General features: G+C 39.9%; 1 protein-coding gene and 1 non-coding gene across 2 annotated transcripts; both read right to left on the reverse strand.

Annotated features, from left to right (window-relative positions):
• Positions 1-1,282: 1,282 nt before the first annotated feature.
• Positions 1,283-24,517, reverse strand: Smp_090690 (hypothetical protein). The gene is made up of 10 exons (XM_018797002.1): positions 24,455-24,517; positions 14,469-14,553; positions 14,358-14,429; positions 14,170-14,308; positions 12,509-12,575; positions 12,371-12,459; positions 12,091-12,309; positions 4,571-4,809; positions 2,950-3,007; positions 1,283-1,488 (listed from the first exon to the last, which is right to left on the reverse strand). The coding sequence occupies exons 2-10, from the start codon at positions 14,528-14,530 to the stop codon at positions 1,306-1,308; spliced, it is 1,128 nt and encodes a 375-aa protein (XP_018652087.1). The 5' UTR covers positions 14,531-14,553; positions 24,455-24,517; the 3' UTR covers positions 1,283-1,305.
• Positions 11,675-11,745, reverse strand: Smp_tRNA_00739_Pseudo_TTG.1.1. Its single transcript has one exon. It is a non-coding gene (tRNA).
• Positions 24,518-25,374: the final 857 nt, after the last annotated feature.

The following is a 25,374-nucleotide window of genomic DNA, read 5'->3' on the forward strand; positions in this document are numbered from 1 at the left end:
AAAAATACCTGTAGATTCTCTGTAGAAACAAAACTTGCTCGCGGGCAAGTTGTCTCCAGATTCACCAGTTTACTTCTATTGGTAACATTCTACGCGAAGCCATATTTGTTGAACAAAGATCCTGAGACTACCGAAGACAACTTCTAAGAATGTCTTGCGGTCTAAGTTAACTACAGTGTAGAAGGTTAACTGGAACGTCTTCGCAATCCATGAACAAGTATGAGCTCCACCGGGAACGTACTTATACTGGCCCACATTATAAACTGATTATTTTCTCAAGTGCCGTCAACTTGTTTTGAGACTATAAACCCCACAAAACAACAGTGAGACGCCGCCCTCGTTTTAAGCAATGCTCAGCTGGTAATCCCACGCTTGAGATCTATCCGCATGGAATCACACATTTCTTATCATCAGAAGAAACTTACCATGTTTTCAGGGATAGATAGCTCATCCTGACACTGAAGAGAAAAACGTGAACCAACCTACTACTTGTAGTCTTACTGGTTTCGTCCTATTTTTGTAAGGACCCCTAACTCTTTTAGATGAGTCTACTGAAGGCACTATCAAAATCCATTAAATCCGAACGAATGAGGGACCCTGCCCTCCAGCGAATGAAATATTAACTTGTATTATTTTGTAAGTTGACCAAAGTAGCGGCAATTGGTTTGTGTAGAACATAGAACAAGAAATTTATTATCCACTTCAAACTTTGTATTATCAGCTCCAGAAAACTTTGGACAGATACCTAGCTGTCTAGTGGCAACATAAAACACGAAGTATGAATAAAGCAAGTCGCCGGGGTACTTACTAATGATGTTCGAGATTTCTGTCGTTTAGGTATGAGAGGAGACAACAAACGGAGTAAACGATTAGTCAGGCTGAGTGAAAATGTCTGACACTCGATAGCAGGCGTCAGACCACTTTTGTACACACACCGCCCTATAGTGTCAAATCTTTAGGAAACCCACACGGGCACTTCCCTTATCTATCAGATAGCCGCAATTTAGGATCTTTTTAATGGATTAGAATTACAGGACAGCTTCTTGAAGCGTATCAAACGTCATAAACATTTTCTAACATTAATGACTTAGGTATGAAGCTCTCCACACTCAAGGTCTATTCGAAGTCACTGAAGGATAACAATACGAATCAGTCCTTAAGCTTTACCTACCAAGATAACATGTGGAAAACCATTTTTGGAGGATTGCATCATTAACTGTGTTACCACTTTTTATTTAATGGGCCCGTACTGTTTGGGATAGAAAGTAGCAAAACGGAAACTGGGAAAAAGTACTAAAAATCGTTTTATGTACAAACAGAAAGGTCCTTGAACATTAATGAACAGGAGAGACATAAGTCCTTCTCAATAACTCCAGGAACTGTTTTTTCACTAAAAGAATCAGGGTTAGATAAAGAGGAAGAATGTATCATAGATTCCGTAGCCAACCTATCAGGATCATTAGAAGAGTCAGTATTGGATATAGGAAACTAAAATGGAAAAAAAAACTTAAATCCTCTAAAAATACATCAACGATTGACAAGTTACAGGAATTAAAGAACAAATACAAAATAATATATTGAATATGGTACAATAAGGTTTTAGGTGAACTAACACGAACATGACCTAGTGCTATCAACCATTTTTAAGTCACTTAAAGCGTTCACTTTAAGTATTTCGGTGAGCGAAGTAACAACATAGTGTAAGATAAGAAGGCCAAATTAGTTGTCGGATATCTGATCAACAAATCACCTACCCCTTTAGTCAATGATCTCAAATAGGATTTTTTTAAATCACATAAGTTCACCGATGACATTTTTATTGACGTTGAGTAGTACGGTTTATACCGGTTTCTTCTTGGTATATTATAATATACTTTCACGATTGCTCATATAGTTTATGCCCGATGACCAATAATCTACAATTATATGCTCAGACCGAAAGCACATGAAATATTCACCACTAAACTGAAGTACTCAAAACATGATTTTATTAGTCCCACAGATAAAAGTAAACAGCAGTGAGCCGAATAATCAATACGAAAATTGATGATGACACCATAATGATACACATCTGGTGTATCCAACTGATGTCGACAGACATAAGTAGTATATAACACTGACCAGAAGTGGAATGCCTGTCAAAAGAGGATTAAACTGAAGAAAGGAATTGAGAAGCAGTGAAAAACTATCTAGAACCAACTTTGACTGCAGAACCCTCAACAAGAGACAAATAGAGGACTGATGACTAGTGTAGGAGCAAGCAGCTAAGATAAGGAATAGTCGGTTAGCGAAATTACAGAATATTTATGCAATATGTACACCTAGTCTTCATTCATCCATTTGTATCTTGTGTGTTCTGCAATCTAAGTTGGTTCTGGACTGTATTTTCTCCCAATCTTGTGAGTAACATTCCCTACACTCACCCCCTGTCGAATTCTTGAGCCTCCAGGCGTGCTGACCTCTATTGTCCTGTCATCACCAGCTGTGATCCATCAGTCTACTGAATCCACTTTTGGAGCTGGCTAGCTTTCAAGCGCTTCTGTGTGTCACCTTTCTTAATGGTATGTGCGATAGAAACAAAGAACGGACGTAAACAGATCCGAACGGTATCAAGGGAAGCAGTAGTTATTTTCAATAGGAGATCGGGTGAAACGTAGAGAACGAAATGGGATAAGAGAAGGAGGACTTGGTTCACAAAAACAGCTGCTAAAGTGAGGGGGATCATATGCGTATATCACGCTAGGAGCCTTCTTTTATAAAATTGGTAAAGGTTTCTCGGAATTACTTTACGTTGTATTAGTTACAAATCGACCTCATGAAGACTACATTATGATGAATAAAAATTTCATTTCAAGATTGAGAAATGGATGAATTAGGAATCACATATAGTCATTGACTCATAAAGTGATAAAAAATTCTAATATAACATAGGAAATATTGACAACCTACATGACAGAAACGACATGTAATTTTAGAGTCATTTTCCAACACAATTTTCGAAGATGTTCTATATAGGAAAAGAAAACAATGTGATTAAAACAAATAAGCAAATCTTGAAAATACATGCTACTCATCTATTTAATCACAAAAAATTGATATTTTTCGATGATATGGTTATTGAACACCAACAAATTTAGTACGCTTCATAGTCTTAAAACACATGTCCCAACAAGTACGGAGCTAACACAAAAAGGTCGTGTGTGACCGACCTCAAGCAGTTGTCCCTTGGGCACTGCGGTCACGCTCTCAGATCATTAAGACCACTTCTAATGCAATTTTCTTTTCAGGTAACCTCTAGAAGAACCCTTCTACGGTGTGGGCGACCGGGAAGTGATAACTACCATTATACCTCTAACAGAACTCAAGATCACTGCTACACTCCTCTATAAAAAGCCTAAATCATGTTTTAAATAACAGTTAGATATTGTTGTTTAATAAAACACCCATGTGAAGTCATGAATCAAACGATATTGATTATATTCGTGAACAAAGTTATACAAACAGAGGAAAATGCAAAGATTTCAAAGGTAACAATAATTGTTTAGTGAAAAACAAGTCAAGTGATCAACTATTTGTGATTGTTTTGTAGTGACTATTACGACTACACAAATAGATGTACTTTCAGTTAACTGGAATCATTTAGTTGCCTAAATCATGACTAATATGAACTTAAAAGCTAATAGTTTATTGATTGGAATTTACAAACGTAAAGAGTTGACCATGATAGATTACAACTGTATAGTGTGAATCTGGTTATCAGTTGTGTTACTAAGTCGTTCCACTGAATTACACAATAATCGTATTGTATAGAATACTAGATTTTTGGGATATGATTTTTACATAGCAGTTAAGGTATGTTATTTCACTAAATTATGGGGTGGAGACGTGGAGAACTACGAAAGCCATCATCCAGAAGATACAGGTGTTTATTAACAGTTGTCTACGCAAGATACTTCGGATCCGATGGCCAGACACTATCAGCAACAAGTTACTGTGGGAGACAACAAACCAGATTCCAGTGGAGGAAGAAATAAGGAAGAAGCGCTGGAAGTGGATTGGGTACACTTTGAGGAAATCACCTAATTGTGTCACAAGACAAGCCCTCATATGGAATCCCGAAGGTCAAAGGAAAAGAGGAAGACCAACGAACACGTTACGCCGAGAAATGGAGACAGACATGAGAAGAATGAACAACAATTGGATAGAACTAGAAAGAAAAGCCCAAGACAGAGTGTGTTGGAGAATGCTGGTCGGCGGTCTATGCTCCATTGGGAGTAACAGGCGTAAGTAAGTATTTCACTAAATTATTTTGATAACTCAGTTTGATATTGTATAGTATAACAAACAAGAAAGACAGCAAATTTTCCTTGTATCATAAAGCTTATTGCTGTGTTTGCTCTTTTAAATTTACCTTGGAAATTTGATATATAAAATCATGTGAACATAACTCGATAAAATTCGATTGGCCCTAAAGCCTACAAACAAACATAACATTAGTTACTAATTGGTGATCAATCATCAATGTACAATATAGCAATATATATAACACAAGCGGATAAAGTAAACTAACCTAAGAATAGTTCCAGTAGTTGATGGGAATCCACCAGCTTGTAATCCAGATAAGAAATCTTGAGTTAATCTTTCCAATGTATTGACATTAGGATTTTTAAGCACAATCGATGTTAATGGATCATTGGGTGTAACATACTCCAAATGTATAAAATGAGCGAATAAAGCTATTTCTTTCGCCAGAAAATCACGTAATGGTCTAACAATTGTTATATCTTGGTATCGTTCATCTAAAAATGACTGTAATCAATTAAAGAAAACGTCTTACTAGTCATTTAATTAAAGGTGGCAAAGAAATCTAGAATGCAAGTTTTCTACTATATGTAATGTGTGGCTACATGAACTAATGCAAATTTGCATCAGATCACACCCCGACAATGATCTATTGAACACTTGTAACACTAAAGTCGAATTTCACCCTCATCACACTTGCTATGATGCGAGTTTAGAGTTCAGTTTAGCGACCTATCGATTTCGTTTGTAAACTATGATACCTCACTCCGACTGACCGCTTGTTTTCATCAATGGGAAATTCAAATTGTTGATTTTTGGGAATAAAAAGTAGAAAACGCGATATTGCACAAGCTGCATGAAAACATAAGACATTTAGACATTTACCCAACGGTTCATTTACTTTAGTCAACCAAAAGAATCGCGATGGTATACTAGCTTGGAAACGCTGTAAAGATATGTAAACAATAATCAGATAAGATTATGACGTTAAGGTAATGGGTGGTGAATCTAAGATTTAAGTCTCAGTACGAACATCACGACTAACTGATATCCATACATACCTAACTGCAGGGAATCAGAAAAGACGACACCCCCCCAAATTCCAGTAGTCAATATCTTAATAAAACATAGAGTTAGAACAAGAAATGAGCATCAGTTGTATATCAGTAGTCACCAAAATATGGAGATGAAACAATAAATAACGAACGATACTACAATAAAACAGCGTACCAAAAACTGGTAGGGGTTAGGATATTTTTCGTGTTCAATTTCGAATACATCGAAACAACAACGCCCTAAGTTACATTATTTGACATCGAGAAATGGTGATGCTCTAATAAAGCGATCCGATAAGGCTGTAGGTATCATATTACTAAATCTGTATGACCATAAAATTGTCATGACAATATTACCTGGCAACTCCTCCTATAGCTCCTCCGGGGGTTACTGCCGGTCCCAAGCCCGGGTAAAAGAGGGGGGTTGGGCATGGGGTTAGCGACCCCATCCCGTAGAAAACCAACTCGCTAAAAAAAACGCTAACCAGAAAAAATTATTCAAACCATTTAAACTCTGCCCTGGGAGTAGAAGGAATAATTATGACGTCTCATGATGAAAGCCGGGTTGCTTCGGAAGTCATGAGGCCGATGCACCTTCTTACAACCAGAGCGACAATTTTTATAGGTACATGGAATGTCCGGACAATGTGGGAAACCGGAAGAGTCTTCCAAATTGCTGCAGAAATGAGAAAATACAACCTGGAGGTGCTTGGAATCAGTGAAACACATTGTAAGTAGGTTGGACAACAACGACTATCTTCAGGGGAACTTCTGTTATACTCCGGTCATGAAGAAGAAAATGCCCCACATACACAAGGAGTTGCATTGATGCTGTCCAGAAAAGCACAAAATGCACTTATTGGATGGGAATCTCATGGACCAAGGATCATCAAAGCCTCCTTCAAAACAAAGAGAGAGGGCATTACAATGAACGTCATCCAACGCTATGCGCCTACCAACGACTACGATGAAGACACTAAAGACCAATTCTACGATAGGCTGCAGTCGATCTTCGAGAAGTGCCCGACCAAGGACCTGACCATTCTGATGGGAGATTTCAATGTCAAGATTGGAATGGACAACACTGGATACGAAGACGTCATGGGACAACATGGACTGGGAGAAAGGAACGAAAATGGTGAGAGATTTGCAAACCTATGTGCCTTCAGTAAACTGGTCATAGGTGGCACCATATTCCCACACAAAAACATACACAAGGCCACTTGGATTTCACCAGATCACACTACACAGAATCAAATCGACCATAGCTGCATCAACAAAAAGTTCAGGAGGACGATGGAGGATGTGAGAACCAGAAGAGGAGCTGATATAGCATCCGATCATCATTTGCTGGTCGCCAAGATGAAACTAAAACTCAAGAAGCACTGGACAACGGCGCGGACAACATCACAAAAGTTTAATACGGCCTTTCTTCGAGATGCTGACAAACTCAACAAATTCAACATAGCCCTCAGCAACATGTTCCAGGCCTTTCATGATCTACTCAATGGAGAGGGAACTACCATGGAGAGCAACTGGAAAGGTATCAAAGAGGCAATCGTTCCAACATGTCAGGAGGTTCTGGGCCAAAAGAAGCACCATCACAAGGAATGGATCACTGTTGGTACACTGGATAAAATTGAAGAAAGGAGGAACAAGAAGGTAGCAATCAATATCAGCCGAACAAGAGCAGAAAAAGTCAAGGCACAAGCCGAATACACAAAGGCAAACAAGCAAGTGAAGAGGAGCATCAGAACCGACAAACGTAAATATGTGGAAGATTTAGCAATGACAGCAGAAAAGGCTGCAAGAGAAGGAAACATGAGACAACTGTATGATACAACAAAGAAACTTGCTGGAAATTACCGTAAGCCAGAAAGACCAGTGAAAAGCAAGGAAGGCAACGTAATCACCAACATTGAAGAACAACGAAACAGGTGGGTAGAACACTTCAAAGAACTCTTGCATTGACCAGCTCCACTGAACCCACCCAACATCGAAGCAGCACCCACAGACCTCCCAATTGATGTTGGCCCACCAACAACTGAAGAGATCAGCACGGCCATTAGACAAATCAAGAGCGGCAAAGCAGCGGGACCAGACAACATCCCGGCAGAGGCACTGAAAGCAAATGTAGCAGCAACTGCCAAGATACTCCACATTCTCTTCAGTAAGATTTGGGACGAAGAACAAGTACCAATAGACTGGAAAAAGGACTTCTGATTAAGATACCAAAGAAAGGCAATCTCAGCAAGTGCGATAACTACAGGGGCATCACTTTTCCCTCAATACCAGGAAAAGTATTCAACAGAGTATTGTTAAACAGGATGAAGGATTCCGTAGACGCCCAACTTCGAGATCAACAAGCTGGATTTCGTAAGGATAGATCGTGTACAGACCAAATCGCAACTCTACGTATCATTGTGGAACAATCAATCGAATGGAATTCATCACTCTACATCAACTTCATTGACTACGAGAAGGCATTTGATAGCGTGGACACGACAACACTATGGCGTGCCTGAGAAGATAGTCAATATCATACGGAACTCCTATGATGGACTAAACTGCCAAATCGTCCACGGAGGACAATTCACCGACTCATTCGAGGTAAAGACCGGTGTTAGGCAAGGTTGCTTACTCTCACCCTTTCTCTTTCTCCTGGTGATCGACTGGATCATGAAGACGTCGACAACTGGAGGAAATCACGGGATACAGTGGACAGGCAGGATGCAGCTTGACGATCTAGACTTCGCGGATGATCTGGCTCTTCTATCACAAACGCAACAACAAATGCAGGAGAAAACGACCAGTGTAGCAGCAGCCTCAGCAGCAGTAGGTCTCAATATAAACAAAGGGAAAAGCAAGACTCTCCGATACAATACAATATGCACCAATCAAATTACACTTGACAGAGAAGCTTTGGAGGATGTGGAAACCTTTACATACCTGGGCAGCATCATTGATGAACACGGTGGATCAGATGCAGATGTGAGGGCGAGGATCGGCAAAGCAAGAGCAGCATACCTACAGCTGAAAAACATCTGGAACTCAAAACAATTGTCAACCAACACCAAGGTTAGAATTTTCAATACAAATGTCAAGACAGTTCTACTGTATGGGGCGGAGACGTGGAGAACTACGAAAGCCATCATCCAGAAGATACAGGTGTTTATTAACAGTTGTCTACGCAAGATACTTCGGATCCGATGGCCAGACACTATCAGCAACAAGTTACTGTGGGAGACAACAAACCAGATTCCAGTGGAGGAAGAAATAAGGAAGAAGCGCTGGAAGTGGATTGGGTACACTTTGAGGAAATCACCTAATTGTGTCACAAGACAAGCCCTCATATGGAATCCCGAAGGTCAAAGGAAAAGAGGAAGACCAACGAACACATTACGCCGAGAAATAGAGACAGACATGAGAAGAATGAATAAAAACTGGATAGAACTAGAAAAGAAGGCCCAGGACAGAGTGTGTTGGAGAATGCTGGTCGGCGGTCTATGCTCCATTGGGAGTAACAGGCGTAAGTAAGTAAGATATTACCTGGCTAGACTGCTACCGAAAGCATATTACGTAGCCTCACTATGAGTTTTCTACAGTAGCTGTATATTATTACGCAATCGCATACACAACAAGTCACCTCGATAGACAAATCAGATATGGGTACACTTATTTATCTGCTTCTATGAAACTAATTCCATCGGTCATCCATCGTCTCCTGACGTATTTGAGGGCAGCTCACAGGGTGGAACAGTAAATGACAAAACTCCATCATAATTAAAATCCCTTATCTAACAACACACGGTTGACTATGATCATAAAATTTTGTGACCAACATTCAAGACTATTTAAGAGGTCGAACCGAATCCACCAAGAGTTTTACTCACATATTTCTGAACTACAGGAGCATTAGAGACATAACATGAGACAAAAAATATGTGTAAAAAAATAGTTTGTAAGGTCGCTTTTATTGTCACGACCCTTAGTGTCATTTTGTAGCTGTATCTTCAACCATTAGTCTTTTATAAGTCCTGTCATCTCGGATCAGTTTAATGATTTAGTTTACTCATTGTTGAGAATTACACTGCATGAATACTACTCACTATAGACATGCACATACTAAGATCCAATATCTATCTACCAAGTCATATTCATAAAAATATACTGTTATACAGCTTTTGACAACAAAATTTTCGAAGAGGAACGTTATGCTGAAATGTTTTTTCGACCACAAGTAACACTTAAGTGTAACAACAAAATAGATGTATTAAAAACCAATTCAGTTTGAAGAAACGAAGGATTGGACTTGTATCTATTGGACCAACACAAGTCACTGGAGTCAGCTGGTACATTTCCCAGTTAACCAGACAATTCCACCACCTTAAATCTTTGTAGAATATTCAGTTTTGGGTTGTGGAGATTGTTGAACTCCATTGAAATCATCAACTAAACCACGTTAGACCACCACTGAACGGCCGTTTCTTCCTAGCATGGGACTTCTTAGAAGTGCGCATCTATGATCCCGGGGCCGTAGTTTTCAATGGTAGTCTAACATTGATCGGTCCATGATTTCAATAGAATGTAATAGAACTATAGTGACTGGGTCTCGACACAAGTTTTGATTTTCTTGGCTAGATCATGATCGAAAATTTAAATAAAAAAATGTGAATGAGTATTTTGGATGCAACAAATTAAACTATTATCACTGTCAAAGGATTGTTCCACCTGTAATTAGCTTGCGTGTGTCCTGATAGGCTGGTTTGATCGATCAGTCAGTCAGTCACAACGTAAAACTTCGCACGTACGTACAGCAGTTCGAGTTGTCATCGGGAAGTATTGTAAACCTCCAAAGGTTTTACCCAAATCTGAACACAGAAACCTGTATTTTTTTGTGCTGTATCCTTCTCTACTTCGCTAACAATAAAAATCAGTAACCCGGTTTCTATATTCGCCACACATTAGAATGCAATGTTAATGATTGGAAATACCTTTTATTTTCTAGGCTAATTAACTGACAATAAGAGTAAGAAGTAAGACCATAATAAAATCTTTAAATCCTAATTTCCTCACAACTAAGACATCTTTGATGCAAAGCTAAGTTATCGACTTCTAGTTAATTGACTTTCCATTCGCAGAAAGGGAAACAAAATCTCAATGATAAATGAGTCAAAGGATTGTTTACTATTACAGCCTATTTATGAATACCATTAAAACTGCCTAATAAATACCTACTGAAGAAAATATACATACACAATAATTGACTAAGGAGTGGTCAACTATCCAAGTTTCATATTCCTAAACCCTCTTGTTGTACTTATGTCTTTCTTGATAAGTTGTAAATTGCACCATATTATTCTGTTCATTGTTTATGGTTTGTGACAACTATTAACTAAGTAACATTATTCAATCATTACATACTTGGTGTTCTTATCCCAATAAAAACGATTTGTAGCCACATACTAACCTCTCTCAATAATTTATAAAGGTGCGCAATGACCATTAGGTTCTGATTTTTTCTGACTGAAGAACTTTACAGATATAAGAGAACTAACTTTACTAAATGAGGTATCTTTTATATAGTTGAAATCATGAGTCAATTGAAGCTAGACCACCATGGAAAACCTCAAAGCATTCGACGGCCGTTTCGTCCTACTGTGGTACTCCTCAGCAGTAAGCATACACGACCTCGCCTCACGAGATTCAAATCCAGGACCTATCAGTCTCGTGCGCAAGCGCTTAACCATTAGACCACCGATCCGGCATCCAACGGTGTTAATGTCTAACTTCAACCAATCCACGAAATTGAGCAACCATTCACCATTGTCTTTAATGAGATACTATATCACAACAGACCTGGTTGAACTCCACTGGTTACTGCTTCTCACTAGTACTCCAGGAAATACCTCATGGAGCCAGTCACTAGTGAGCATATGATCTTTTGTTTAGCTTAAAGATAAAGTGCGCTTATTTCTGAACAGCACATTTAGATAGTCATTATCAATTTATTATCTAGTACAAAATTTCATCGGTTCAAGTTATCATACTTCTATGTCAATACAATGAGATAAAATCAAGAAAGGATAATATCGAAGATAGCAAGAGTTATAAACATGAACAATACACTCTCAAAAAGGAAATGGTATCAATAAGCTTGCAATTATCTATACATCATATAGATTAGTTACAATGACAGTATACACTAAACAAAACATTGTAAGGAAAAATGGACCGTGGCCAGAAGTGAAATCTAGGACGCGCGTTTCGTCCTATTTGGGACTCTTCAGATGGATGTGCCTGAATCTCAGGGTTGATATTCACTCTGGGACTCGAACCCAGTACCTTTTGCTTCAAACGCCATCGCGTTATTCACTTAGCTACTGAGTCTTGATAGCCACTTGCTTGTGCAATGGGGTGAAGTTTAAATTCGAGTCCCAGAGTGAACATCAACTCTAAGATGTAGGTACATCCAGCTCACGAGTCCCAAATAGGACGAAACAAGCGTCGAAACTGGATCCCACTGCTAAACACAATCCATCTTTGCTTATCATGCTTGTGAATTAAGGCTATATTGAAGCAATACGTACAGGACGCACATATACCAATAAGAGAGACTGATTAATTGCAGTCCTAAAAACATCAATGGAAAGATTCAAACAAGTAATACTCAGGGAATCTAAACAAAACAGTTGTAACCATAACAACAACAAAAATACCAATAATAACTTACTGTTTGTAGACTACTATAATTTCCACGACCTTCTATTATTTCTAATAAATATTTCACTGTCATTCTATTACTACAATCACCCATCATTAAATATTTACAATTCAGTTTTTTTGTACATTTAATCAATAAATTTAATCGATAATAATCATGATAACGTTGTTTATTACTAAGTGATGAAGAAGTCAATTGACTGGTCCATTTCTCATTTACTTCTGTAATCTTTATTGAAAAATAGAAGTTAATTAAAAGGAAACATATGAAGAGGAATAAACGACATTACTTCATCCAACGTGATATTATAATATTCCAAACCAGTATTCTTCATTATTTTTGTAATTAATTCTAAATTGGCTTGTGAATCTGATGATTCTTTAAATGAAAATTAACAAATTTAAAAAAAAGAATTTTGTTCTCATACCAACAAGATGGAATACCTTTGGCACATTGTTTGGATTTCGTTTCATTATTCCATTATTATCATTATCCTGAAAACAAATAATTCATATTACTTCATATAGTTGAAATCACGAGTCAATTGAAGCTAGACCACCATGGAAAACCTGGAAGTACTAGACGGCCGTTTCGTTTGATTGTGGAACTCCTCAGTGGTAGTGTGCATAAACGATCCCGACTCGCCAGATTCGAGCCCAGGACCTATCACTTGGGAGATATCAACTCACTGAAGACATTGGTGAATGGTTACTCAATTTCGTGGATTGGTTGAAGTTAGACATTAACACCGTTGGATGCCGGATCAGTGGTCTATTGGTTAAGTGCTCGCGTGCGAAACTGATAGGTCCTAGGTTCGAATCTCGCGAGGCGGGATTTATTATTTATTTTATTTAAGCAAATAAATATTGGTAAAAACAGGTACAAGATATATATGCGTCACACAAATCCCATTTGATTTGTGTAAGGGCTGTGATACTGCCCAGGTGCCCAAATTGAAGCAGGTAGTTTTCTTAGAGGGCCACACCCCAAGCCTTTGACCTAAAAGTCTGATCCACAAGGCAGTGGAGATGCAGTCCCATGGTAACCGGTGACCAAAAATAGGTTCACATACCATCTCTTTCCTCAGGATCCTGCAGCCCCATGTGCACCATTGGTTTGGAATCAGGGTTTTCCAAATCCCCTAGGTGGACTTTCCTTATCCCTTGGCCCGGTTAAAGTGGCGGACATTCGCTTTTCGTCCTCTCACTTTCGTAAACAACACCCCCGCCACGAGAAGGCAGTGAGTAGGACTTCCCTGATAGAGGCCGTATACGCGTGGCCATATGAGAGCATTTCGAGAGGGAGAGTGGACTCTCCCACCGTTGCTGCTAATTTGACCTGGTGGTCGGGCTTGCCTATTGTGATAAACTAATCGAGCTATGCTTGATGGAACAATCGTTCCTCTAGGTCCTACCATGCCAAGCAGGTCGGTTGAAGAGCGGTAAGACTAAAAGCAGCAAACTAAGGTCCGAAGGAGAAGTCGTACTGCCGACTGTACAGAGGTGTGACAGCAGTAAGGTGTTTCCTTCAGACAACCAGCATAACAGCGATGCTGCCTTCCCACAAGAAGGGGTGGGGTTAGAAAAGGTCGACCCTAAAAATGCACACCTCGCCTTATCCCACGGATATCCGTCTCCGGCGGTAAGGTCCCAACAAGTACAGAGCTAACACAAAAACTACCCACAAAAAGGTCGTGTGTGACCGACCTCTTGGGCACTGCAGTCACGCTCTCAGGTCATTAAGACCACCTCTAACCCAATTTCCTTTTCAGGTACCTCTAGAAGAACCCTTTCACGGTGTTGTCAACCGGGAAGTGATAACTGCCCCCATACCTCTAACAGCACTCAGGAAGACTGACCCCACTCTCGGTCGTACCAGGACATTTAGGGGCGGGATCGTGGATACGCACTGCTAAAGAGTCCCACAATAGGACGAAGCAGCCGTCCAATGCTTTCAAGGTTTTCCATGGTGGTCTAGCTTCAATTGACTCATGATCTCAACTATATAAAATTACTAAAATCTCCACAAAATCCCCTTCTGATAATTCACATTATTATTATTATTATAAATGCAAATGAATATAATTACCTTCAGTATTAATTTTAATAAAGTTGATGAATTTTGACCACCTGAATAAGCTATAGCCATATTATTAATGATAGAATTTAATTTATATTTTCCAAATATTGTATTTATTTTATGATAACATTGATTAATAAAACATGATCTAATCAAGTAAATGGATTGATAATCATAATCATAATCAAGTTCATTACTTGCATAATGATGGATCATCTTTTCTAATTAATACAGCTGGTGGAGATTGACATTTAATACAATGTGATATCCTTTTTTAAATGGAATAAACCATAATTTAGATGGATTACCTTTCTTTCTTTTTAGAAATTGAAGTGAATAAACAAGAACAATCTTCTTCTTGATTACACATTAGATTATGATTGTTATTGTTATCTAGATAAACAAGAAGCAACTATGAGAATTGAATTGTATAAATGATTCGGATCTGAAAATGTAAAGTTTCAGATATGATCATATGTGATGCATATATATATATATATATATATATATATATATATATATATATACATGATATAAGGTATAATTCACAAAAGACTATGGTATTGTTGAGAATGAAATTATGGCAGTGAGATCACTAAACAAACTACTTACCACTGATAATAAACAATATGTAAAAGATATGGTGTTATACAGTTATACACGAAGCGAAATCGTGTACAAATATACGCTAGTGGCTATCGTAACCAATGGTTCGAGACTCTAGGTGACATGGCTCAGAATCGATAACAATGGCGTAGGTGTATACAGTCTTTATCTTCCCTTAAACCTTAAGATTAAAATAGCTTCATAACCTTCTTCCTTCCTATACTATATCCTTATATACAACCTATCTTTTATATATTACCACCATTAAATTAACTATTTCTATGAATCCGGTGTTCATCTTGTTGTGCTAACCAGGTATGGCAACTTGGAGAGATGCATTTGTGTGCCTGGTCTTACGTTGTAGCTGACTGACTGACTGACATCAGTACAATAAAACGACATTACTAAGATAAGGAGTAATAGTAGTATCAGTGATTGTATTCAACATTAAACATGAAGAGTATTGCTAAGTGAAAATAAATGACGAGAAAACATCTAAGAATTATGAGAGCTTAATATCTAGCGAAAGATGAAGGACAAATACTTCCTAGCTGACTTGACGTTACATCATCCATTATTTACAAGTCGTGATGGTTATTATCACGCAGACCCCAACCAGTTAGTCTGGATCGATATGTAGACATAAGAATGGCTGTTTGAGGCACTTGCCTTTGATTAGTTGAACAACCCTGTGACGGTAGATTATAATTCAGAGGGTTTTTCTAGACTTACTGATATACCAGATGTCCTAATTAAACGTGTTTTCATTGTTCTATATCAACAGCCAAATTAAACAAGATTGTTCAATTTAAGCACTATCATCAACAGTATTCTGGAAACGGCTGTGGGAGGATTGAATGAGTGGTATAGGTTAAGTACCGTATAAAAGCTACCCAACTCACAGTACGTAGTTATCTTTTTATTATGCGATAGTATATAGGTTCTCCAAGTCGCAACCCGAAGGCAAGAGATTGGCGTCCGTAATTACGATATATACTTTGCACAGTCTTCTACAAAACTACCAAGAGTCTGTGTTTAAGTTCACCCTTTGCGATTATCGTGAGGATTCTACACGAAAAGTATACACTTACCAAGGCTTAGTCAGATAGTGAATCATATTAAAGGTTAAATGGGTTTTCATTTACCCCATTCTATCCATCTTTCAACCTACTCTCATGCTAATTACAACTTCCGCCAGAAGCATCTGAAGTATGTTACGTATGATACTATCACCTTAAGTAGGTAGCTTAGCTGACTAACTGCATAGACTGACCTAATAAAGTTTATGGACAACAAATCTATCTGTTGTAGTGATTAATTTTCAAATCATACACCAGGAACGACGAATACAACGTCTTTACTATGTACCCATTGAGTTTTGAGTTTTTTACAAAATCTCATGGAGATAAACGTTAAAACTAAATGTCCCATACAAACCTTTTTGTTAATATTATAATAACTATAGCAGCTGAAGAAAATAGTTCATTTAATACCAAATTATTCTGTTCCCCAAATATCCACCAATGACTTGAATGAGACAATGATGTCAGCTTATTGTCTACAGTAAAAGGCTTTCAGTGACATCTCGGTATGAATTACGGATATACCATTAATGGCTAACCATTCTTCCTATTTATTTTTGTCATTTTTAGGTTTGACCATTTTTGTGCTTCTAGTGATATATTGTTTTTCCACTGCTGATAAACCGAATACCCATATGCATTTATGGATTGAGAGGTATTTTAACTACTAAATGGCTTTCATGGTATTGGTTATCAAAAACGACGTGATTTGGAAGTAAAATAAGGTGAAACGTTTGCTTTTTTAAATGTGGATTTTATATGAACGGTATTTTCACAAAGATTTCCTCTTTTCTTTATCCCAAATAAACCCTCAGTCAAATCACTTTATTGTTGACTCATTTAATAATAGTCACTCCCAGATCATATAGATTGTTTAAAATCACTGTGAATTTTATTTATGGTGTTCTTCGATTGTTGTTTCGAGATATTTTATTGACCCTTAGGGATATTTTGCATCAATATCGTGAGAGCCATATTAAATAATCTTAAAGAGCATTCGTACCCTATTTAATGATCCACGTATAAACTAATAATCCCACAAATGTATCTCGGGCAAAAGTAGTCTGCTTTAGGACAATAATACTCAATGGCTTTCTAAATTATTTCCGATAAGCAAATTCATTTTACTCGCTAAAGCTGTCACGTTTGGAATGTTCCTTTGAGATGCATTAGCATCTTTGAGATGGGTTCTAATTCCAGTTGGTTTGCATTGAAACTTGATATGGAGTATTTAAAACCTTTTATTTGTGATTCCCTTTGACGTTGAAACGCTTTGTCGTACGTTTTGATTTTGTTTGTAGAGGTTACTCTCAGATCAGTGGACTCCTTACTTTTAACAGGCAACGATTCTGCAACTATGATGTCGTCAGAATTTAAAGCTAGATCGACAATGACAACCATATGATCTATTGCACATGATAAACCAGCGTCTACTGGAACACTCACGTTGTCAAAAAGCTTGAGTACAATTTTCAGCACCTTGATAGTATTTTTACACAGAGGGATTCCCATGAGCAACATAATTTGAACAAATATCGTGAAACCTATCTGCAACACTATTTGTAGCAGAGGTTAGTTCAATAAGTGCTTTGCGGTACCATACATTGCAGCTGTTCCGATGTACTCCATCCTTAACCTGCAAGCAACAGGTTAGTCAATTACAGCTATCATTTGTCCTGACCATTTATATAAAGACTTCATAGAGACGTGCACAGAAACAAAAAGGCACACTAGGAGATAAACCCTTTTGTAAGACGACAGAAAAACAAGGACATTTATGCAAAACTACCGAAAGCATCCAGGATACCGTGGAACAGGCTTTCTGTGTGATTTGAAATGATCTAGGTAGTGATGATGGGGTGAGGTGTACTGGTATGGGAAGTCTTGTGACTCGATTGGAACATTTACTGGTCACGTTGAGTCCGTTCGAAATGTATTGCCATTGTCCAGTCTCATGAGGCAGCTTAACTTCTGCAAACAAAGTTATTAGTTCAAAGACCGCGTGAACTATAGTCAAACATTCTAAGTTGCCTGTATACGAGTCAGGATACTTCTTGAGTGACTCCCCAACTGACCACATACTGCCTGGTTTTATACTGATGATCAAGTTTTTTAGGTGATCGTGTTAAATTATCGACTTCAATATTGTCGAGTGTTATGCTCAGTGGTTTCCGATACCCTTTAGGGGAGAGGCAACTGGGTGTCAAACGCTTCATTATGAGGCGGTCTGGACCAAAATCCTACGACCTGCTTTGGATTTACGCGTGTCTGTCGCCCATGCCTGTGTGCATGGGATTAAGGTTGAGTAACACCTTTAAGATTGGGTGAAAAAGTTGTTTAGAGGCCAGGTTGTTACTGCTTGCAACTTTATAGGGCAGAGGTACCAGTTGCGTTTATTTCTGAACTTGTCTGAAACTTAGGGGACTTGATACATAGAGAACTGTTTCAATCAGGCTATGACTCTTGTACGAACTTTTAAAATATTAGTTTCTTATGCAACTGCTACCGGTTGCTGACTGAAAAATTTTGGTGTATATCTGTTTTGTTGTAGGAGGTAGATTCGATAAGCTGAGCACTATTAATTTGGAGTTTACGGTTACTTTGTTGCCTTTTCTCTTGGATTCGGCAGTTTGAAACTAAGAGGTTTGGGAGTATTTGTTAATTTTGCGTCGGTGAGTTAGATCCCATTAACTAGAGTCTGATTTGGTGTCGATCTTTGGTTCTGCAACATGAGCATAGGTACCATTACCCGTTGAAAGAGTTTTCAACTAACATCTTTCAGCATCCAAGAGGCTAACAGGGACTGCAGGAACAGTGAGTTTATTTAGAATACAGAGTGCATCCCATAGCACGGGAATTATTGCAAAGAAAACTGATTGTAAGTGGTTAGAGGGAGAAGAAAAAAAGAAACAATCTAAAGTTTCAAACCAACACAACAGGAAAAACACAACCTATAGTAAAAGTACAAACTCCAGAAAAAGTTATATTCACAAAAACCTTTGCAAAGACGACGTTTTTTGATAATTCAACTGAATATGAGGCGAAATTCATGATGAACATCAGGCCGTGTAACATTTGGTTCTTTTTTAAGGACATCTTGCTCCACGCTTCTGTCGATAGAATGTTCGAACCCCTTTCTGTACAAAAAGCTTTAGGGGTTGTGAGTTATGACTAAACCTCATATGTGGCTGGCAATTAGAAAATTCACTGAGTTACTCCATGAGAACATACAGTAAGCCCACTAGATCCGCCTCGCTGGAGCTAGTGGGCTTGACCCCCCAAATGCCCTGGTACGGCCGAGAGTGGGGAGAGTCCACTCTCCCTCTCGAAATGCTCTCACATGGCCAGCGAATATATAGCCTCTGACAGGGAAGTCCTACTCACTGCCTTCTCGTGGCGGGGGTGTTGTTTACGAAAGTGAGAGGACGAAAAGCGAATGTCCGGCGCTTTAACCGGGTTGGTGGACACGGAGGGTCCACCTAGGGGAGTTGGAAAACCCTGATTCAAAACCAATGGTGCACATGGGCTCCAGTATCCTGAGGGAACAAATGACGTACGAATCAATCGCTGATCACCGGCTACCATGGGACTGCATCTCCTCACGATGCTCCACTGCCTTGTGGATCAGACATTTAGGTCAAAGGCTCGGGGTGTGGCCCCCTAAGAAAACCACCTGCTTCGGTTTGGGCACCCGGGCAGTATCACAGCCCACACACAAATAAATGAAATGATGAATTCTATTGACGATACTATTCTCGCTCATATTAGAAGCAAGACAATTTACACTATTATTATTATTACCGTTATTATTATTAGTATTATTATTATTATTTACTACGTCGCTTTTTCACCCCCTTTATCCCCAATTTGTGTAACCTTACTTTTCAACTTATGCAGCAGCTCGCTCTTGGTGGAAAATCTGTCCTATCTAAACGATCTCCAGTCACTGTCTGGTAGAAAGTGAATGCTTCCACCGATTATGAATACTGAAGCAGTCTTTCTGAAACCACGTACGCCGTTCAAGCTGGCTTCCTTCAACGTTCGCACACTAATGCAGATCAGACAACAGATAGGGCTGGATATGTCTTTGGAAGGTCTTAATGTTGACGTTTGTTGTCTATCCGAGACCCGTATTCAAGAATCTAGTGAAGTACTACAAATTCGTTCTCCATCTGTCGCCTCGAAAAGCTTGTTTCACGTGCGCTTATCCGGGGACTCTGTGGCATCTTCGTCTGGTCTTGCAGGCGTTGGTGTCGCACTAAGCGCTAGGGCTGAGGCAGCACTAATCGATTGGATCCCCATTAACAGTCGGTTATGTGCTGTTAGATTAGAAAGTTCCATCAAAGTGAGAAGAAATCGGCGTGAGAATCGGTGTCTTTTCGTCATCTCCGCCTATGTCCCGACAGATTGCAGCCCGGATGCAATCAAGGATGAGTTTTACCATCAGTTAACAGTTCTTCTCCAGAAAGCGCGTTCGACAGATATTGTAGTACTAGCCGGAGACTTGAATGCACAGGTCGGGCGTCTAGGCACAGAAGAGAGTCGTCTAGGTGGCCGATGGGGACTTGTTGGTCGCAGGACAGATAACGGGGACCGTTTGCTGCAACTATGCACAGACCACAACCTGTTTCTGGCCAGCACTAACTTCCGGCACAGTCATCGCCGGTGTGCTACCTGGCGTCCTCCCTCTGCATCCCAAGCCTGGACTCAGATTGATCACATTTGCGATCAGCTACCGCTGGCGTGGTTGTGTACAAGACTGCCGCTCCTTTTGGAGTACTTATCTGGAGTCTGATCATGCCCTGGTCTGCGCCAATCTCACCTTTTCAGTGGCCGAATGATTGACCACCACCAACGGATCGATGTTAGTAAACTGGCTGCAACTTCTGTTGCAAGTAAGTATCGAGCGGAGATAGCCTCCAGGCTAGCTACCATCCCACCGAAAAGTATAGATGAGCATTGGTTGCATCTTCACGACGCCATGAAAATGGCGAGTAAAGCCGCTTGCGGCTTCGCGAAACGTCCCGCTTACAAGCACTGGGTTTCTTCTGGCTCCTTACAACTGATGGAAGCCCGTCGGTCTACTCCGGGTGACCGTGAGTATGACCACAAACGAAGGCTGTTACGTAATGAAATTGGGCAAAGCTTGCGTAAGGACCGAGAAGCCTGGTGGTCGGAGCGTGCTAATGAGATGGAAGCAGCAGCTGCATCTGGTAACTGCCGGAAGCTCTTCCAACTCATCCGAGCCACTGGCAGCAAGAAGTCTGGTGTGAGTGAAACAATCTACGAGGATGATGGGATGCCAATCACTAACATCTCTCGACGTCTTGGACGATGGGCGGAATTTTTCGAAGGGCAGTTCAACTGGCCTGCTGCTCCGGCAACATCAACCAGTTTGTCCTGCCCCCCATGGCCGGTGACGACTGATCCACCAAACGAGGCGGAAGTCCGCAAGGAACTCCAACTCTTGAAACATTACAAATCACCGGGCCCAGATGACTTACCTCCGGCTCTTATTAAAGATGGTGGTGACTTTCTGACTAAGGAACTGACGGTGTTGTTTGCAAAGGTTTGGGAGCAAGAAAGTGTTCCAACATCATGGAATGAGTTAATAGTCGTCCCTATCTTTAAAAAGGGTTCACGTTGTTCCTGCAATAACTACCGGGGGATAAGTCTACTTCCGATTGCGTCCAAACTATTGGCTTCTATCATTCTTCGTAGGTTGTTTAAAACCCGAGAACGATTGACTCGCGAGGAGCAGGCTGGTTTTCGTTCTGGTCGAGGATGCATTGATCACATCTTCACCCTCCGCCAAATGTTAGAACACCGTCATACTTATCGCAGGCCAACAATCGTAGTGTTTCTTGATATCAGGGCTGCCTTCGATTCGTTGGACAGGACTGTTCTCTGGGATTGTCTATTGAAGAAGGGTGTGCCTGAGAAGTTCATTAACATCTTAAAGGCCCTGTATACGAACACCTCAGGCAGAGTGAGGGCATACAACCACCTTTCTCCCTTGTTTCATTCGAGCAGTGGGGTTAGGCAGGGTTGCCCGACCTCACCATTCCTCTTCAACTTTGCCATCGACGACATCCTGGAAACAGCTCTGATGGATGTAAGTAATGGCGGTGTGGATATGTTGCCTGGAGAACGACTTCTCGACCTCGAGTATGCGGATGATATTGTCTTACTGTGCGATAATGCCCAAGGCATGCAATCCGCACTTAATCAGTTGGCAATCAGTGTCCGCAGGTACGGTATGTGCTTTGCACCCTCCAAGTGCAAGGTACTCCTACAAGACTGGCAGGATTCTCATCCTGTACTCACCCTGGATGGTGAGCAGATTGAAGTAGTTGAGAAGTTCGTGTATCTAGGTAGCTATATAAGTGCTGGTGGGGGCGTGAGTGATGAGATTGATGCACGTATAACGAAAGCCAGAGCGGCTTATGCCAATCTGGGCCATCTTTGGCGCCTTCGTGATGTTAGTCTGGCTGTAAAAGGTCGGGTCTACAACGCGTCGGTGAGAGCAGTTTTGCTCTATGCTTGTGAAACCTGGCCTCTCCGAGTTGAGGATGTTAGACGTCTCTCTGTGTTCAATCATCGTTGTCTCCGAAGGATTGCTGACATGCAGTGGCAACACCATGTTAGTAATGCAGAGGTTCGGCATCGTGTGTTCGGGCGCAGAGACGATAATTCAATTGGTGTCACCATCTTGAAACACCGACTTCGGTGGCTTGGACATGTTTTACGAATGTCGTCTCGGAGACTTCCACGCCGTGCATTATTTGCCGACTCTGGGACTGGTTGGAAAAAGCGGAGAGGAGGTCAGTGTATGACGTGGTGTCGTGGCATGAAAGAGAGCTGCAAAGGGCTAGCTTCTGTTGGTCCTTCACGACTCCCTGGCTGGGGTCCGAGAGATGGTGCAACACAGTGGCTAGAGACGTTATCAGATATGGCTCAGAATAGAGGTCAATGGCGGTCCTGCTGTAACCTTCTTCTACTTTCTTCATAAAGAGTGGCTATAACTATCCTAACTGAGAGAGCTCTTCTGGTTGTACATTCAGTTCCCCCCACCACTACTCTTCTCCTTTTCTTTTTTCTTCCTTCTTTTATATATACGCATCTTCTTCCTTCTCCCATTCTCATTATTTTGTGTGGCGCATATGTATCCGGTGCCATTTGTACCAATATATATGTGATTAAATAAATAAACAGTAAAAATGTCATGAGTGAACATTTATAGCCAGCTTACCAGGATGATCTGTTACCGTCTTGGGGAAAGGAATGTTATTTTTCGAAATCATTGTACAGACAACTTAGCGAAAGGTATTTTGACCAAGATTCCCAATCCTATCGTTTTGCAAAGAAGTTTAGTTCACATGCTAATGCTCGCTTTGCATAAATGTCCTTGTTTTTCTGTCGTCTTACAAAAGGGTTTATCTCCTAGTGTGCCTTTTTGTTTCTGTGCACGTCTCCATGATGTCTGTTTATATAAATGGTCAGGACAAATGATAGCTGTAATTGACTAACCTGTTGCTTGCAGGTTAAGGATGGAGTACATCGGGATAGCTGCAACGAATGATACCACGGAACACTCGCTAATCTTTTTTTCCTTTACACAACGCGTACGGTGAGACTATAATTTATGGACGACCTTTGAGTGACGTTAAAATGGCCTGGAGAATGTCCACCTACTTGCTAGAACTAAATGGGTTATAAGCCTGTGTAAAGAATAAGGATTGTGATTTGCAGTTGATGGTTAGGAATAAGATTTAAAGTTCTCACCACGAACTGATATAAGCTAAAATCCCCAAACGATTTATAACCAAATGCATGAATGAATTTTGCTCCAAAATCCAAGACCTATTATCCTAAACTTGATTGGTTTGTCCATAAATATATGGTGTCACTTAGAAGCAGGTTCCAGTTGGGAATTTCCCGAAAATTTTCCGCAAGTTTTGAGTTTCGTCAATAAATATGGATAGATTTCCCCGAAGTGTCATAAAATTCTGGGGAAATCCCAAAAGCTTTGGGGAAGCATTGTGGTATTTTCCCAGATGTGAGGAAGTTTTGGGATTCTTGTGCCATTTCCCCAAAATTTTCTGTAGTGGCTTCCCCAAAACGGATAAAATTTTCCCCGAAATAGGGATATTGGGAAGGGACAAACAGTCCACTAATTCTATCAAACAAAAATGAGGATTCACGAGGCAATAAAAATGAACCTACGATTCGCCATTGGATATAATAGGAATGAGCAAAAGACATAAGAAAAACATACCTAATCACCGAATTAAGCTTGTACATGATTTAATGAGCCACAGTGAGGTAGAACAATTTTAATGTAATGCTGTTTGTCATGGGATTAGTTGAGAATGGGTCGTTATTTATAATGAGATATATAAATAAAATCTACAGCTATTTAGAATGCTAGGTATTTATTGAGCGGGTTCGCCGGTTATTCGGTATTACACTGCACTTATCTGGCTCCAAGTATGATATAGCTTCGGTCTACGAGTTTCCCTTAAGTTGAGTAGCAAATTAACGAAAACAAGCGACTTTGTTACAACAAGTGGCAAGATCAGGATGCACAATTTCTACAGACGCACCTCATCTCTTATGCAGGAAGACCCAGGTCAAATCGGCCTCCATGACGTTTTCTCGACCTTGGGTGGCTTCGTTCAGTTCTCAGTCTTCAGAGGTAGGGAGAGGAGGTCTATCGACTTATAATAATGCTTGCAATTCGTATTACTGTGAAGGTCCGATATCGCTTGAAATCTGTAGACAGAAGATGCTGATTTTACATATTCTGGTAGGGAATTTCAGTAATTCACAACTCAGTGCTGGAAACGGAACTTCGGACGTAAACAATTTGATCTCGGTTTCTGGGCTTTCGTAGAATGCTCTTTCAGATGGAAGGAAAAGACATCAATACCATGTTCATCGTTCAGTATGCGATAGACCAATATCATATCAGTCTGCTTAAAGTCTGAATGAAGCCATTAATAATAATTAAAAAAATCATCCCGCAACCTGCGGTAAGATTAAGGAAGCATGTTCAGGCGTCGTAGTCTGTCTTCAAAAAGATTGGCCTAAGACCTTTTATCATTGAATACCCTCGTCGTCAAACTCATTCCACTTATCCGCCTCACACTTAGAACAAGGATTGGCTTTTTGATTCCTATATTCTCAATGTGGACTCGCAAAAGTCAGTAATAATACCCCAAACATTACTTTTCTCAAGTACTGAGATGACTTGCGAATAGCCCATAAGAACTTGAAGCATTCGGCAGCGATAGCCTTGCAATTACTCGCAGTTTTGAGGTCGTTGCTCATCATGACTGCCAGATCTTTATAGCCCATTACTTTGGGTAACACAACCCCAATATTGTGTGGTGATATGAATTGTCATAGTTATTTAATCACATCACCACACCTTTGTTAGAGTTAACTTCTAATGACCACCTACCCATCCATCCAAACGGTGAATTTCGGCCAACCTATAATATTATTTTATCTGATACTATCT

This window comes from Schistosoma mansoni, chromosome 4, assembly GCF_000237925.1.
Source record: "Schistosoma mansoni strain Puerto Rico chromosome 4, complete genome".
In the NCBI taxonomy this organism is placed as follows: Eukaryota; Metazoa; Platyhelminthes; class Trematoda; order Strigeidida; family Schistosomatidae; genus Schistosoma; species Schistosoma mansoni.

Bases quoted from the DNA above. Each gene is read 5' to 3' on its own strand.
- Smp_090690 (XM_018797002.1), bottom strand. From the start codon at position 14,530: ATGTGTAATCAAGAAGAAGATTGTTCTTGTTTATTCACTTCAATTTCT. The intron at 14,430-14,468 runs GTAATCCATCTA...CATTTAAAAAAG, and splicing joins ATTTCTAAAAAGAAAGAAAG to GATATCACATTGTATTAAAT. The intron at 4,810-12,090 runs GTAAGTTATTAT...AATTGATTACAG, and splicing joins ATTATAGTAGTCTACAAACA to TCATTTTTAGATGAACGATA.